This window comes from Euprymna scolopes, chromosome 42, assembly GCF_053919585.1.
Source record: "Euprymna scolopes isolate OS-2025 chromosome 42, ASM5391958v1, whole genome shotgun sequence".
NCBI lineage: Eukaryota > Metazoa > Mollusca > Cephalopoda > Sepiida > Sepiolidae > Euprymna > Euprymna scolopes.
In genome coordinates this window covers 44,443,975-44,461,590 of record NC_136523.1, presented here as the reverse complement: position 1 = coordinate 44,461,590, position 17,616 = coordinate 44,443,975, and the positions used below count along the sequence as shown (strand labels likewise).

The window sequence follows — 17,616 nt, the reverse complement described above, 5'->3', positions numbered from 1 at the left end:
ACCCCAGTGCCTTCATCCCCACTTCTGTTGTCTTTAGTTTTTCTTCTTTTACCATCAGTCATGGAATGCTCTTCCTATATAAGGCACCATAACAAAATTGGTTATCTAGATGACCGCTTTTCCAAAAGGAGCTTTGCAGCCAATTACAAATTAACTGACCTCTTGACAGCTATCTACTTGACTTGATTTTTGGTGGTCCTTCAAATAAAACTTGGGTGCAAATGTTCACAGCCTGGAAAATATTTTTATGATTTCCACTTAAATCCTTCAACTATCCAGCTTGTGGGGGAGGGGGGGGTCATTTTGATTATCTGTTAAGAACACAGATTTCTTTTTTCCGTCATCATATTTATCACTGTTACATCCAACAATATGAAATCTCCTGAACTTGTGTCAAAAGGACCACCCAGAAAACCAACTGCTTCTCAACCTAACAGCAAGACTATTCGGTGTTGCCTGGTGCACTATCTGGTTACATCCACAATAACTGGATTCAGCATTAAATAACCCTAAAAGAGTTGATATGCCATAAAACCAAACAGCCAAACAAAACCATTACTATCTTCTATCTCTTTCTCTCTCTTGTTTACATTATTCCTCTTTTCATTTTTTTCATTCATTTTTCTTGATTCAAACAATCTTACCCAAGCTCAATAGGTGATTTATCTCCCCTTTTCTCCATTCTCCTCCACTCCATCTTTCTCTCCCTCCTCTCTATTTCTTTTCCTTCATTACTATCTTTTATCTCTCTGTCTTCATTCTGGTTTTCATTTTTTCATTTTTTTTCTTGATTCAAACAATCAAACCCAAGTTATCTCTCCTTTTCTCCACTCTGCTCCACTCCATCTTTCTCTCCCTCCTCTCTATTTCTTTTTTTCCATTACTAACAAAACAGCAAGATCAAACAAAAAAATAAAAATTTGTCTGAAACCTTAGCATGTTTAGTGTAGCGACTATCTAATATTTGTCTATATAAATAAAAATATATTTTGCTCTTTTTTATTGAGTACTCTTATTAACCTTGTTTTAATTCAGGAATTTTATCCCCTGAATACCTTTAACTTGGTGTGTGTGTGTGTGTGTGTGTGTGTGTGTGTGTGTATATATATATATATATATATATATATATATATATATATATATATATATCAAAAATGGTAATTAGTAAAAACCAGAAGAGAGTGCTTGATACTATTCCAGAGCAAATATACATATATATATATATATATATATATATATATATTTATTACCAATTTATCTACTTAATTACACCTTTTGATTACTTAATCGTATTCATGATCCGATAATTTAATCAGATTTTACAGAAATAATTATTATGATGAGGAAATAAAAGAATGCCCCCTCCCAAACCGCATTGATAATTATCATGTCAAACTCCATATGACATGTATTCAATGACCAACCATTATATATATCTCCATAACCTACCACCACAAGTTAACGTTGCAATATTAACTGCTTGTCTCTCTCCTTCCCTCTTATTTCTTATCCCTTTCTCTCTCCCTTTATTTCTGCCTTCAACATTTTACCCATCTCACGTCCTTCTTTTTCACCCTTTCTCTCTCTTTCTCCCCCCTCCCTCTATTCCTAGCCATGTCTGGTTGAATATTTTAAACTCCCCCTCACCCCTTATCACCTTCCAATATTTATTTAAAACTTGGCTGCTGCTGATGTTGTCTGACTGAAGTTCTTTTTTTTTTTGTGCTTTTTCTAATATCTTTTTTTTTTTCCTCATCATAATTATTTCTGTAAAGTCTGATGAAATTATCGGATCGGTGATATGATTTGGTAATCGAAACATGTGTAACTAAGCAGATAAAACGGTAATAAATATATATATATATATATATATATATATATATATATATATATATATATATATAAGCAAGCAAGGATGCAGAGTTTTATAATTATTAAGATAGATAATGATGATGGATATTGTTCGAATGAATGTTATTTAAAAAATTTTCCTTATAGAACTGAACCGCCACTTATTGGCCATTCTTACATTTATTTGTTGTCTTTTAAAAGCAAAGCCTTTGACATTGACATGTGCCCTCTACCATTCACCTTGGAGCGGATGTACCATTTTGTATCAGAGCGCTTTCACGATGGAAGCGCCTATGTACAAGAACAATCCTTACAATGGCTGCAGGTGAGTTCTTAAAAATTATCTGAAAATTCTTATTGAATCAGAATGCTTCTTTTTTCTTTTTTTTTTTATTTCAATAAAGTAATTAAAATTCCAAAAGGATGAAAATTACTACCAGACCAGTAGCAGAAACTTGCTATGAAGCAAGCAAACAGCATAAGATATCGTGTTTTGAAAGAAACGGCTTACTTTGTAAGCTTGTATATAATGATGTTTATCAGCTGTTTTCACTTGTGAAGTAATCCATTTCGGCTTACAGTTAATGTCAGCTGTCAAGAGAGAAAACGGGCCATTTCAAGGCCTTCCTCTTTAATTGTTTTTTTTTAGACTTGTATAGAATAGTATTTATCTTCTTTTTTTTTTCCTGCTGCATTTCATTTTATTTCTGTTAATATGAAAATGTACAGCTTTAAAAAAAGAAAAAAAAAAAGGACCTTGTTAATGTATGACTTTCTAAAAACAAACTTTTAATGAAAGGAAAATTCTAAAATAAATAAAAATGGTCATTATATGAAAATGTACGAAAAAAAAACCCCAAAATATCATTGAAAGTTATAAATTCTAGGAACTTTTTGAATTGTCTGCTCTTGGGAATCTTCACAAAAAAAAATGGTTGCTTCTATATTAATGAAAAAATATTGAATTTCAAGTAAAGCAAATGGTACCTATGTAATTGTCACGTCACAAATAGTAACATATCCAAAAATTACGGAAAATGATGAAGCAGAAAATTAATTATTCATGAAAAAGTTCCGATAAAAGTAAAAAAAAAGTTTGATAAGATGTTATGCTGGGGCGGACACATTGGGTCATGTGACATTGTGACATAAGCAAAAGGGGAGGAACTCAGTTGATAGCAGACAGAATTTTTTCAGAAAACAAAAATAATCATAAGATATATATATATATATATATATATATATATATATATATATATATATATATACATAATTTGTGAATTCTTTAAAAACTTTTTTAACTGTTTAAATTTTAAATTATTTTTTATAAAAAAAAACATTGGATTTGTGAGAATTTTAAAACTTAATTACCTCCCCTGTTTACTCTACAATTCAAATCAGTAGATTTTTAAACCAAATCGCTAAATTTTACAAATGTCTTTTCGTGAATAATTATTTTTCTACCTTATTGTTTTCTGTAATTTTGGGATATGTTACTATTTGCGACATTACAATTACATAGGTACCATTTGTTTTACTTGAAGTTCAATATTTTTTTTGTTGTTTAAATATAGGAACACCAAAAAATGTACTCCAAAACCAGAAGTGCTGAAAAATTTATTTGGTTTATAGCAAAAATTGGATTTGCTTTTAAAGAATACAAATGATCATATGATTTTTTTTTTTTTTTTTTTACGTCTCAAAATTTTTTAGATGAGGATTGGTTATTTGTATTATTTTGATTCTTCGGACTATTTTCGTCTTGAATGTCATTTTCACATTTCGGTCAATGTAATCTCTGACCTTCTTCAGATGTATATTCCCTGCAACCTCTCTCCCATGGAAGAGACATTGCAAGCCTGTCTTTGTTTTATCGTTATTTCCATGCAAGTGCTCGTCTGAGCTCCAATCTCTGGTCCCCCTCCCCAATCTTTCATGATAAACACCCGTCTAGCTGAAACCACTGTCAATAATTTTACCCACTCTTTATCTCTGCCTAAATCAAAATGTAGATTCCATGAACAAAGCTTCTTTCTTAGAAGTGCATGCTTGTGGAACTCTCTTCCGTTTGCCTGTTTCCCACCTGACTACAACTTGGATGTCTTCAAGTCCAACATAAATAAATTCCTGATGAACCGCCCCCTTAAGTAAGACACTTTATCAAATCTCCAATACTAACGATTACTATGATACTATCCCATTGATTACTGTACACACAATAACCCTTATCCCCGAGTGGCTTCCGGGGCTTGATAAGTGGTGACCTCCATGTAAAAAAAAAAAAAAAAATCTAACTCAAGGATTCCATCCAAATTCCTGTGTTCAACAGAAACATTCCCAAGTTCGACAAGATACACCTGAAGAAGGTTGGAGTCACATTGACTGAAACGTGAAAATGACACCCAAGATGAGAATAGTAGTTTGAAGAATCCAAATAAAATCAATCACTCATGAAAAATGTGTCTCGACTTTTTTTCATCCTGTCCTCATGAAAAGAGAATGAGAAGTAAAGCTTCTCCCTTTCTTTATTAACTAGCATGGGTACCCAGCGTTACCCAGGTATTTGGAGGTGTGTGTTGAGCAAAAAAAAAAAAGAAAAAATTCTGGTAGGCAGACAGGCTTGAACCTGTGACACAAAGGTGGAAAGGAAAGTGGCGGTGTGTGTAAGGGGTGTTGGTTGAGCAAAAAAAAAAAAGGAAAATTGCAAGCGCAAAAAAAAAAAAAAAAAAGTAGAAGTAAACAGGCTCCAACCTGTACAGCGGCAGAGGAAAAAAAGGTGAAAAAAAAAAAAAAACAAATGCTCTTATCGATACGCCTACCGTGGTTGTGATGTCACGAGCGGTCGAAATAACACTTTTTATGCGGCATCGTTTACGCGAGGTTTGAATGACTTGCAAAAAATGTGAGCAAAAAAAACAACTCTCCTTGTAGAAAACTGCCCACTTGAGGGTGAAGGAATTAATGCTTTTGGCCAATTTTTCGATATTTGTCGTCTGAAGTGTCGAGCTTCAAAAGAATACCGATCTCGTGAAAATCCGTCGTCTCTGTCAAAAGTTTTAGGCAGACATACATACATACATACATACATACATTTAAACAGACAGGTGAGATTTATATAATTGACTAGCAGGGCTACCCGGCGTTGCTCGGGACCGTATAAACAATGAAAAAACAAAAGCAGATATTGAACATATGTTTTATTCTTAGGGGAGAGGAATCTTTCATCTCAAGTTTTAGCGTTACAAACAAACATTTGTCTTTTATATATATAGATAATGACAGGTTTTTTTGGGGGCCCCCCTCGAAGATAACTGATCAGTTGACCAACTTCTAGTGGTCCGTTTGACGTGAAATTTCGATATTTGTCATCCGGGTGATGGGGCTTCGATATGATACCAAATTTGTCAAGTTTGGTTCCGTCTTTCAAAAGTTTTAGCATTACAAACAAACATACATACATACACACAGACGTTTGACTTTTATATATAGAGACTAGCAGGGCTACCCGGCGTTGCTCGGGACCGTATAAACAATGAAAAAACAAAAGCAGATATTGAACATATGTTTGATTCTTAGGGGAGAGGAATCTTTCATCTCTATGTATTATTTGTTTTATCTACCCTAGGACTGGTATTGTTCATGTTTTATCCCTAGCATAGGTAATTTACAGCATGTATATGAAATTGTTTTACCTTAGGGAGAAGAGAACAGGTAATATACAACATAATGTGTCTATATTACATCCCTGGCAACGCCTAGAAACCAGCTAGAACATGTATTTCAGTCAATCTTTATTATATCCTGGGCTATGCCGGGAAACCAGCTAATCTCTTTTTAGTGACTTGACCACCAAAATACCTCCCTAAGTGTGTCCTTTCTTTTGAACTTATTAGATATAGGTATCTAGAAATGTGTGTGAAATTTTGTTGAATGCATTGTTCACTATGATTTTCTTATTGTTCTACACAATATCAACTGTAGCGAAATAACACAGTAAACTTAGTGTAGTGTTAGAATAAAGAGCAAAGGAAAAAATTAGAATCATATTTTGTAATTGCAAATCTAAATTTGCTAGCATGTACCAGTATTTGCCAGGTTGTGGAAATTTGGAACTTATAACATATGTAGTGGCCTTTTCCTAGATACCTATTGCTAAAAATTATACTTTCATTTTGTTAGAAAAATCTCTCTTCAGATGCCCTGCATCATTCAAAATAAAAACAAATATTTTTATAATTGTTTCAGTATATTGCTACACAATGTGAAAGTTTTTAACGTTTGTAAAAAAAATCATGAATGTGCTTATATTGCAAAAAAGAAAATATCAGTGCACAGTATTGAAAGTGTTTGAGATTCAAAAGTCTGTAACATTTCTACTAACTTCATAAGATGTCATGTGAGAAACTGAATTGAATATCAAGACATTATCTGAAGCGTTTTTATTTTGGTGTAACATATGTGTTTACAGTGAACCTTAACTTTTAATAAACAGATTGGTATGCAATGACATAGGCTAAGAATCTTTAAAATATATATAAATTGGAAAAATGTGTGAACAAATGAAAAAAAAATGATCCGCTCCACTTGATGACATCAAGCATAGTAATATTTTAGTGAAGAAAATATGAAATTGATGTTCAGTGATTAGTTTGGATGAATGAGAAAATGTAATTGTTTGATGCATAAAAATAACTCAGTTGCTGTATTTGATATTAAGCAGCAAAATATAGTGATTTGAATATTTGGGAAAACATCAAACCAGATTATGTAAAAAGAAAAAAAAAAGATGAAATTAGAAAATATATATTTTATGTTTATGAGTTCTGCCAATCAAAATTTTGTGGCAGAAATTGGGTGATTACCATGCAATTTTATTTTGGTAAAATTCTTAAATTATTAGAATGTTTATTATAATTTCTAATTAGTGACTTGTTATAATCAAAATCCGCCCTAAAGAGTGTCCTTTCTTTTATTAGGTATCAGAGTAGGTATCAAGATTTCTACTTCTATACAAATGTGATATTTCAGATCTGTACATAAAAAATTTGTTGAATATATAGGTTGAGAATTGTTCTGTGTCGCTCTCTCTCACACACACACGCATTCTCACTTTTATAGATATAATAGATAGATTACTCTAGATATATTTCCATATGTCTGAATACCCTATATACAAATTTTCAAATCTGTAGATAAAAAAATTTGTTGAGTATATAGGTTGAAAATTGTTCTCTCTCTCTCTCTCTCTCTCACACACACATTCTCAATTTTAGAGATATAATAGATAGATTATGCTAGATATATTTCCATATGTCTGAATACCCTATATACAAATTTTCTAATCTGTAGATCAAATATTTGTTGAATATATAGGTTGAAAATTGTTCTTACTCTCTCTCTCTCTCTCTCTCTGGCTACCTCACACACACATTCTAACTTTTATAGATATAATAGATAGATTATGCTAGATATATTTCCATATGTGTGAATACCCTATATACAAATTTTCTAATTTGTAGATAAAAAATTTGTAGAGTGCATAGGTTGAGAATTGTTCTCTCTATCTCTCACACACACACATTCTAACTTTTAATGATATAATAGATTATGCTAGATATATTTCGATATTTCTGAATACCCTATATATAAAAATTTGTTGAATGTATAGGTTGAGAACTGTTCTCTCTCTCTCTCTCTCTCTCTCTCGCTCACACACACACATTCTCACTTTTATAGATATAATAGAAAGATTATCCTAGATATATTTCTATTTGTATGAATACTCTATATACAAATTTTAAAATCTGTAGATAAAGAATTTGTTGAGTATATGGGTTGAGAATTGTTCTCTCTCTCTCTCTCTCTCACACACACACACACATTCTCACTTTTATAGATATAATAGATTATGCTAGATATATTTCCATATGTCTGAATACCCTATATACAAATTTTCAAATCTGTAGATAAAAAATTTGTTGAGTATATAGGTTGAGAATTGTTCTCTCTCTCTCTCTATCACACACATTCTCACTTTTATAGATATAATAGACAGATTATGCCAGATATATTGAAATATGTCTGAATGCCCAATAAACCAAATTTGAAATCTGTAGATAAAAAATTTGTTGTATACATAGGTTGACAATTGTCCTCTCTCTCACACACACAAACATTCTCACTTTTATACATATAATAGATAGATTATGCTAGATATATTTCTATATGTCTGAACACCCTATATACAAATGTTCAAATCTGTGGATAAAAAATTTGTTGAATGTATAGGTTGAGAATTTTTATCTCTCTCTTTTTCTCTCTCTCTCTCTCGCTATCTCACACACACGCATTCTCACTTTTATAGATAAAATAGATAGATTATGCTAGATATATTTCCATATGTCTGAATACCCTATATACAAAGTTTCAAATCTGTAGATAAAAAATTTGTTGAATATATAGGTTTAGAATTGTTCTCTCTCTCTCTCACACACACATTCTAACTTTTGTAGTTATAATAGATAGATTATGCTAGATATATTTCCATATGTCTGAATACCCTATATACAAATTTTATAAACTGTAGGTAAAAAATTTGTTGAGTATGTAGGTTAAGAATTGTTCTCTCTCTCTCTCACACACACACACACACACAAGTTCTCACTTTTATAGATATAATAGATAGATTATGCTAGATATATTTCTATATGTCTGCCTACCCTATATACAAATTTCCAAATCTGTGCCCAAAAATGTGTGGAATATATAGGTTGAGAATTGTTCTCTCTCTCTCTCTCTCTCACACATATTCTCACTTTTATAGGTTATATAGGTTGAGAATTTTTTGCTCTTTCCATCACTCACATTCACACTTTTATAGATATAATACATAGATTATGCCAGATATATTTACATATGTCTGAATACCCAATATACACATTTTCAAATCTGTAGATAAAAAATTAGTTGAATATATAGGTTGAGAATTGTTCTCTCTCTCTCTCTTTCTCTCTCTCTCACACACACATTCTCACTTTTATAGATATAATAGATAGATTATGCTAGATATATTTCCATACGTCTGAATACCCTATATCCAAATTTTCTAATATGTAGATAAAAAATTTGTTGAATATATAGGGTGAGAATTTTCCTTCCTCTCTTTCTCTCTCTCTCTTTCTCACACACACACAAGCTGAAAATTGTTCTCTCTCTCTCTCTGACTCTCTCTCTCTCTCTCACACACACACACATGGTCATTTTATAGATATAATAGATAGGTTATGCTAGATATATTTCTAGATGTCTGAATACCCTATATACAAATTTTTAAATCTGTAGATAAAAAATTTGTTGAGTATATAGGTTGAGAATTGTTCTTTCTCTCTCTCTCACACACACATTCTCACTTTTATAGATATAATAGATTATGCTAGATATATTTCCAAATGTCTGAATACCCTATATACAAATTTTCAAATCTGTAAAGATAGAATTTGTTGAATATATAGGTTGAGAATTGTTCTCTCTCTCTCTCTTTCACACACATTCTCACTTTTATAGATATAATAGATAGATTATGCTAGATATATTTCTATATGTCTGAATACCCTATATACAAATTATCAAATCTGTAGATACAAAATTTGTTGAGTATATAGGTTGAGAATTGTTCTCTCTCTCTCTCTCACTCACTCACTCACTCACAAACACACACACACATTCTACCTTTTATAGATATAATAGATTATGCTAGATATATTTCCATATGTCTGAATACCCTGTATACAAATTTTCAGATCTGTACATAAAAATTAGTTGAATATATAGGTTGAGAATTGTTCTCTCTCTCTCTCTTCTCTCTCTCTCTTTCACACACATTCTCACTTTTCTAGATATAATAGATAGATTATGCTAGATATATTTCCATATGTCTGAATACCCTATATACAAATTTTATAATCGGTAGATAAAAAATTTGTTGAATATATAGGGTGAGAATTGTACTTACTCTCTCTCTCACTCTCTCTCTCTCTCACGCACACATTCTCACTTTTATGGATATAATAGATAGATTATGCTGGATATATTTCCATATGTCTGAATACCCTATATACAAATGGTCAAATCTGTAGATAACAAATTTATTGAATAGATAGGTTGAGAATTGTTCTCTCTCTCTCTCTCGCAACCTTACACACACAACCACACGCAAACATTCTGACTTTTATAGATATAATAGATCGATTATGCTAGATATATTTCCATATGTCTGAATACCTAATATACAAATTTTCAAATCTGTAGGTAAAAAATTTGTTGAATATATAGGTTGAGAATTGTTCTCTCTCTCTCACACACTCACATTCTCACTTTTATAGATATAATGTATAGATTATGCTAGATATATTTCTATATGTCTGAATACCCTATATACAAAGTTTAAAATCCGTAGATAAAAATACGTTGAGTATATAGGTTGAGAATTGTTCTCTCTCTCTCTTACGCATACACACACACACACACACACATTTTCACTTTTATAGATATAATAGATAGATTATGCTAGATATATTTCCATATGTCTGAATACCCTATATACAAATTTTCAAATCTGTAGATAAAAAATGTATTGAATATATAGGTTGAGAATTGTTGTCTCTCTCTCTCTCTCTCTCTCTCTGGCTACCTCACACACACACACATTTTCACTTTTATAGATATAATAGATAGATTATGCTAGATATATTTCCATATGTCTGAATACCCTATATACAAACTTTCAAATCTGTAGATAAAAAATTTGTTGAGTATATAGGTTGAGAATTGTTCTCTCTCTCTCTCACACGAAACTGTGCGCTCGGCTTCTTCCCCCCCTTCCCACCCCAAATGCTTGGGAAACTGTGCACTGTTTTTGTTGGTTTTCAAGCTGCCTCTTCCCCCCCCCACACACACACACAGTTTAACAGTAGTAGGAGGTCAAGAGAAAGAGGGTGAGAGAGAGAGAAGAGTAAGTTGGTGAGAGAGAGAGAAAAGAGAAAGAGGGTGTTGGTTTTATATTTTTATTATCGTCTAATATTTTGAAAGCTGAATTTCTAATAAAATGTGCATCTATAGGAGATAATGCCTGGGAATGTGTTCCCCCCCCCACAGTTTAACAGTGGTGTGACGTCAAGAGAAAGAGGGTGAGAGAGAGGGAAGAGTAAGTGGGTGAGAGAGAGAAAGAGAGAGAAAAAAAAGAAAGACGGTGTTGGTTTTGTGAAAAAAGTTGTTATTTACAATTGTTCGCATTCTTGGCCTTTTGGTCAAGATCAAAGTGTAGTATCTGTTCTTCAGATGCTGCACTTCTATTTCTTGTTCTCTTTCGGTGGAGGAGAAATCCTCCACGACTGAGACAATTTTTATTTTTGTACCTTTTCTCCACGTTAAAAAACGACCCTGGTGTCTAACTGTCCCGTGGGGAGGCATAATAAATAGGTATAATTGTTCGCCATTAGTGGATGTTGACGTCACGTCACGTGACATGACTAAGCGTTTTTTTTTTTTAGTATGAATAACATTTTTTGTTTTAATTATAAAGTCTACACTTAATTTTATAGAAAATGATGTATATATAATAGAAAAAAAAAATTACTGGTTTTGTTGGATTCAAGTGGATCCCCCCCCTCCAGTTTAAGAGATAGCAGGTCACGTGGTAATATACAAAATGGCTAGCGTAAATATAAAGATCGGTTTTTTTATCGACGAATATTTTGAAAGCTGAATTTTTTTTTATTCCTGTACATTTTTTCCTGATATTTTTCGTTAAAACTCTTGTATAAATACTATTTTTAACCAGTTAAATACGTTGGAGACATTGTCATGGAGTTTAATAATCTCTAGAACAAAGCAGAAGAGAAATTACAAAAGTATCGGTAAAACAAAGTGTTTGTTTACATTTGTTCGCCATTACTGGATGTTGACGTCACGTCACGTGACATGACTAAGCGTTTTTGGATTATGTAATATTAACATTAAAATGACAGGTTTTTTTGGGGGCCCCCCTAGGAGAGAAATGATCAGTTCACCCCCTTTTAATGGTCCGTTTGGTGTGGAATTTCGATATTTGTCATGCGGGTGATCAAGGTTCAATATGATACATAATTTGTCAACTTTGGTTGTGTCTGTCAAAAGTTTGAGCTGACGTCACGTCACGTGACACGTATTGAATAACGTTAAAATGACAGGTTTTTTGGGGGGCCCCCCTAGGAGAAAAACGATCAGTTGACCCCTTTCTACTGGTCCGTTTGACGTGAAATTTCGATATTTGTCATCCGGGTGATCAAGGTGCAATATGATACCAAATTTGTCAACTCTGGTTCCGTCTTTCAAAAGTTTTAGCGTTACAAACAAACATACATACATACATACATACACACCGATTTTTGCCTTTTATATATATAGATGACTAATCAAAAATAAAATAGTGACCAGGATTAAATATTAAAATTGATTGAAAATAATTTAAAAGAATTTTTTAATAACACGGACTAATATTTGCCTCGTATATACATGCGACTGAGGATCACTTGTAAATTTGATATTCCCTAGACACTTCCTCCCTCAGTGGAAGCCTGTTTAACCCGCTTAAGATGGCTAGCTGTTTGCCATGTAATTAAATGTGTTTTTCAATTTTCCAGGTGTTGTCGTCTTTAGATATCATCATTCCCATCCACTTACTTCTCAAAATGTTTAAGAATGGAGTGGAATTTTTGCATCGTTCTGACCCTGCGAAAGCCTCTGTGGGGAGAGATGGCGTCTCCCAGTCTCTTCTTTCCCCAGCATCTCCAGTCGAGGATTATTTGCCCCACCTAAGCCCCGAGCGCTCCAAGACGATGCACGAGACCGTCGACCTTTTTGACAGAGAAACGGAGCTACATCTGCCATGTTTCCTTATGATGTTGGATATCCTTTTAAAACAGGTAAGGTTTGTTTAAAGAGTGACCCTATGTTCGTTGAGTGGGGTAGGAAAAGAACGATGGATAAATGACAAAAGAAAAGGAAGTAGGTTTAGCGAGTAATAATTTATCAATAGACAATGGAGAGGAATTTGTTCTTAATGTAAAGAGAAATAAGGGTAGGGTTTAATACAGGGTGTGACGAGTGACTGGGTGACCAAATGACTGATAGGTAGAGAACAATGAGCCAGGGGAATAATAGGAACGACACTTGATGAGGGCCGGGGGTCAGTCAGATGCTAAGTTAGTTGAGACTTGAACACTGAGATGGACAGTTGGATTTTGGATACGGCTTGAGTGCTGGAGAGGTAGGAAAATGTCAAAGGATAAATGACAAAAGAAATGGAAGTAGGTTTAGTGAGTAATAATTTATCAATAGACAATGAATAAGAATTTGTTCTTAATGCAAAGAGAAATGAGGGTACGATTTAAATTAGGGTGTGACAAACAACGATAGCAAAAGGACTGAACAATGGACTAAGAATCAAACTATAGGAACGGCACTTGAGGGGAAGGATTCAGTCGGATGCTTAGTTGAAGCAAGAAAAGGAAGTGGGTTTAGCGAGTAATAAAAGAACTTATCAATAGATAATGAATAAGAATTTGTTCAACGCATATAAAGAGAATTAAGGGTAAAGTTTAAATTAGGGTGTGATGGATGGCGATGGCAAAAGGACTGAACAATGGACTAAGGATCAAACAATAGAAACGATACTTTATGGGGGTGGGGTCAGTCAGACACTAAGTTAATTGAGACCTGAACTCTAAGGTGGACTGTTGGATTTTGGATACAGCTAAGGGCAGTTGGTCGTTCGAAGGTTCCCAAGGGAGATGGGAAGATGAAGTGATGGCAAGTGACTGACACGGCTTGCGTACATGCGAACCATAGCATTTGGAAACACACACTTTGACATATATATGAAACATCAGCGTCTGTGCTTTTCCTGTGTTTGTTCGCTTTTATTTTTACACTTGTGGACCAGTGCATCCCCATCGTTGGTTACCAGTGTGAACAAGACGATACAGCCATAAGAAGATAAGAAAATGAATGAAAAATTTACAGCATACACAACATTTGGAGTCGGCAGCCTGTCAGTTGAGATCACGTGGTATCACATAAGTATCTGGTTGGAGGGGGTGTAATGTTTTTTTATTTATGTGTAATTAATAAATCAAATAAGATAAATGTAGATGTTGATACAAGATTTTTTTTACTGTCTTCATGGTTGCTGCCTTGTCTAGTGTTGCATCATATGCTTCTTCCGGGTGTGATTCGTCACCAGTGTTGCTAGATGACTAAAACTTGATCATTTTAAAGTCTAATGTGAACAAATACTTGTTGAGCTGCTCTCTTGGATAATCAATTCTTTTTAAGTAATCTTATATCTGTCTCACCCATTGGTTTTGATCTTCTTGTGTAGGCAAGCAGAGGTGATCATAGTGCAACTAAGAATCGTTTTAACACTTATCCTTGAGTAGCCTCTCTGCCTTGATAAATGGTCACACATCAATAAAGATAAAAAGCAATACATTTTTTTTTTTTTTTTTTTTTACAAGGAGGTCACCACTTATCAAGGCCCACTCAGGGATAAGGGTTAAAGAGTGGACGGTGATCACCAGGACAATGGCATAATAATCATTAGTGGTAGCTATAACTTGATTAAGGGGAGGGCTCAACAAGAACTTGTTTAAATTAGACTTGAAGACGACTATGTTGTAGTCAGCTGGAAAGCAAACTTGCAGAACAGAGTTCCACAGGTGAGCAGCTCTAAAAAAGAAGCTTTGTTCATGGAATCTGCGTCTAGATTTGGGCAGCATTAGAGAGTCGGGGAAATTATTGCTAGTGGTTAAAATTTCCATGAACAAAGTTTCACAGTGGGAACTCGTCTAGCTACAACCACTGCAATGAATTTTTTTCTCTCTTTCTCTCTCCTTTTTTTACTTCTTACCAAAAACCAAATAAAATTTCCATGAACAAAGTTTCATTCTTAGGACATCCTATCTATGAAACAATATACTATGAGTCTGCTTCCCAGATGACTACAATATAGTCATCTTAAAGTCTAATGTGAACAAATAGTTGTTGAGCTGTTCTTTTGGATAATCAATTCTTTTTAAGTAATCTTCTATTCGTCCCATCTATTGGTTTTTATCTTCTTGAGGAGGCGAGTAGAGGCGATTATCTCTTTTACACTTATCCTTGAGTGGCCTCTGTGCTTTCATAAATGGTCACACATTAGTAAAGACAAAAAAAAGCAATACCAATGTTTTATAAACAATTATTTAAATTTATTAGTTGTTGCTTTTTTTATATATTTTCTTATTTTAACCACGTGCAGTTTATATAATTTTTCAAAGTGTGATAGGGAGAGGGTGGGGGGGTGTAATTCATTGGTTGTAAAGTGATGAGTTATCATCCTTTTAATATTTAGTTTTTCAAATACTGTTTTTATTTTAACAAGTTCTTTTGAGTTGTTAAAGTTCTTATTTAAAAATTGCTGTTTAGACAGGTCCTGGTGTTGAATTCTGTAGTTCCGTATAAATGTCAGGTGAAATCACAGGCGTTCATATCAAAAACCATTAATATCCGCAGACATCAAAGCACACGCATGTTTGTCTTTTAGTGTTTGCTTAATATTCTTTGTTATTGTTGTATATATTTTATGCATACTTTAAAAACTTGTACAGCATAATCATGTTGACACACCAGTTCTTGTCAGATCACAGAAGTTAAGCAACACTGAGCCTGGCTAGTATCGATGTTGCGTTATTCATAAGGTTAGCCGGATCGCTAGTCGTTGGTTGTTTGAATCCGTACAATTATGCGTGCCTCCATAATCAGACATAAATTAAAAAAAAGTCTCTTGTACGTTTAATAATGATTAAGTTAAATGATTAGAAACAATGTTTATTCTCCAGTGACAATACTGACAGCAAGGATGGGTCACAAAGTGGTGGTTGTGGTATGTGTGCAAAATGGCAGATATAATGTGTTCACTTTCTTCCAGTGGTCACTTCTTCCCTCAGTTGTGTGCTGTCTCTCTTTTTATTGGGGCGGATGGTATCAGAACATTCCTCCACGCTTTTTTTTTATTATCTGAAATCTCAGGCAGTCTCACTAATACCAAATCCCCGGGAATTCTGCATCCCTCATTTTGAACTTCTTTGACATCATTGCCTTGACTTCCTGGGTTCGGCTTTTATTGACGTTATCTTTGCAAGTCCAGACAGCCGATTGTCCTCTCCAGAACTACCTCTGCCATTTGCAATTCCATCTCCTCTGTAATATCAGATGGGTGACCATTTGAGAATTCTAGGAGCTGTATGTGTTCTCTGCTTATCTTAGCATTGTTTCCAGTCGTCCTGAGCCTCCACTTGCCACTGGTATTTAACAACGCCGAGTCAGGAGAGATAGATGTGGCTGGAGATTGAGCGACTATAGCGACAAAATTTCCATGTGTAGGCAACCTTACAGTGGGTATCCATAGTCTGTCAAGACTGAAGAAAGCTATCATTTTAAAAGATATTAGTTCACTGATATCAGTATAATTGTGTGCATAGATTGCAATGTATTTGTATAATTTGACTTCTTTGGACTACTGTTCTCATCTTGAGTGTCATTTTCACAACATTTTGGTCGATGTAACCTCCGATCTTCTTCAGGTGTATCTTGTTGAACTCGGAAATGCTTTTGTCAAACTCTAATATTTGGACAGAATTTTGAACAGAACCTTTTAGTTACTTCATGGGGGTAGCATGCTCTCGTTCTGTCAGCCATGACTGGATAGAGGTCCTGAGTAATTCGCAATCGTATTTTTCGGTCACCCACACTGAGGATTGAAATTCCTGAGTTTGACAGAAACATCCTTGAGTTCGTACACCTGAAGGTCTGAAGTTACATTGATCGAAACATTGTGAAAATGACTCTCAAGATGAGAACAGTAGTCCGAAGAATCCAAATAATACAAATAACCAATCCTCATCTCAAAAATTCAGAAACATAATTGCAATGCATGTATGTTACAAAGAACATACCTAACCCTAATCTGACTCAAGCTTTATGAAGTAGAACCTGAAGTCCTACCTAATATTCCTGGTGGACCAAGTGTAAAAGAGATCCAGACAGTTGCATTTAAGGGAACAACAAGGATAATAAAAAGAGCTCTCGGTTGCTTTCAATAAAAAGCAGAGCAATGTTGACAGCTGGTTTGGCTGCCCCATACCCAGAATTACAATCTTCAAAGGAAGAACATTAAAAAAAAAAAACTCAAGATTCTACCACCTAGCAAATGAGATGCTATTTTGGGAAAAAAAAGTCTACCTCTTAAAAGCGAGGTTTAATGCTGAGAAAGCAAATCACTTGAGATCATATAGAAGTTATGTCAACTTCAGCTGAGAGACTTTCTAGTCAATCAGATTTTATGAGATAAGTTATCCTCCTTACTTTGCCAGTCTAAAGTAAAAAAAAAATCAAAATGTCTACTTCAGCTGATTGACTCTCTGATCTCTTTTATGAGATAAAACAAAAAATTATGTCCACTTTAGCTGATCGGTAAGTTTTTATGAGGCAAGTTGTCTTCCTTACTTTGCCACCCTAAAGTTTAAAAAAATATCTACTTGAGCTCACACAAAAATTATGTCCACTTCAGTTCATAGAATCTCCAAACAGTAAGTTTTTATGAGACAAGTTGTCTTTCTTACTTTGCCACCCTAAAGTTTAAAAAAATATCTACTTGAGCTCACACAAAAATTATGTCCACATCAGTTC

At 33.8% G+C, this 17,616-nt stretch overlaps 1 protein-coding gene and 1 pseudogene across 1 annotated transcript in view; both read left to right on the top strand.

Annotated features, from left to right (window-relative positions):
* The window catches only part of LOC145267065 (protein unc-79 homolog), a gene marked incomplete in the record, with an annotated part of 244,654 nt that overhangs the window by 63,342 nt on the left and 163,696 nt on the right, over window positions 1-17,616 (top strand). Inside the window, 2 exon segments of the mRNA XM_080123020.1 lie at window positions 2,053-2,176; window positions 12,531-12,812. Coding sequence (XP_079979146.1) covers window positions 2,053-2,176; window positions 12,531-12,812 — 406 coding nt within the window.
* Window positions 11,136-11,269, top strand: LOC145267309 (U2 spliceosomal RNA; annotated as a pseudogene).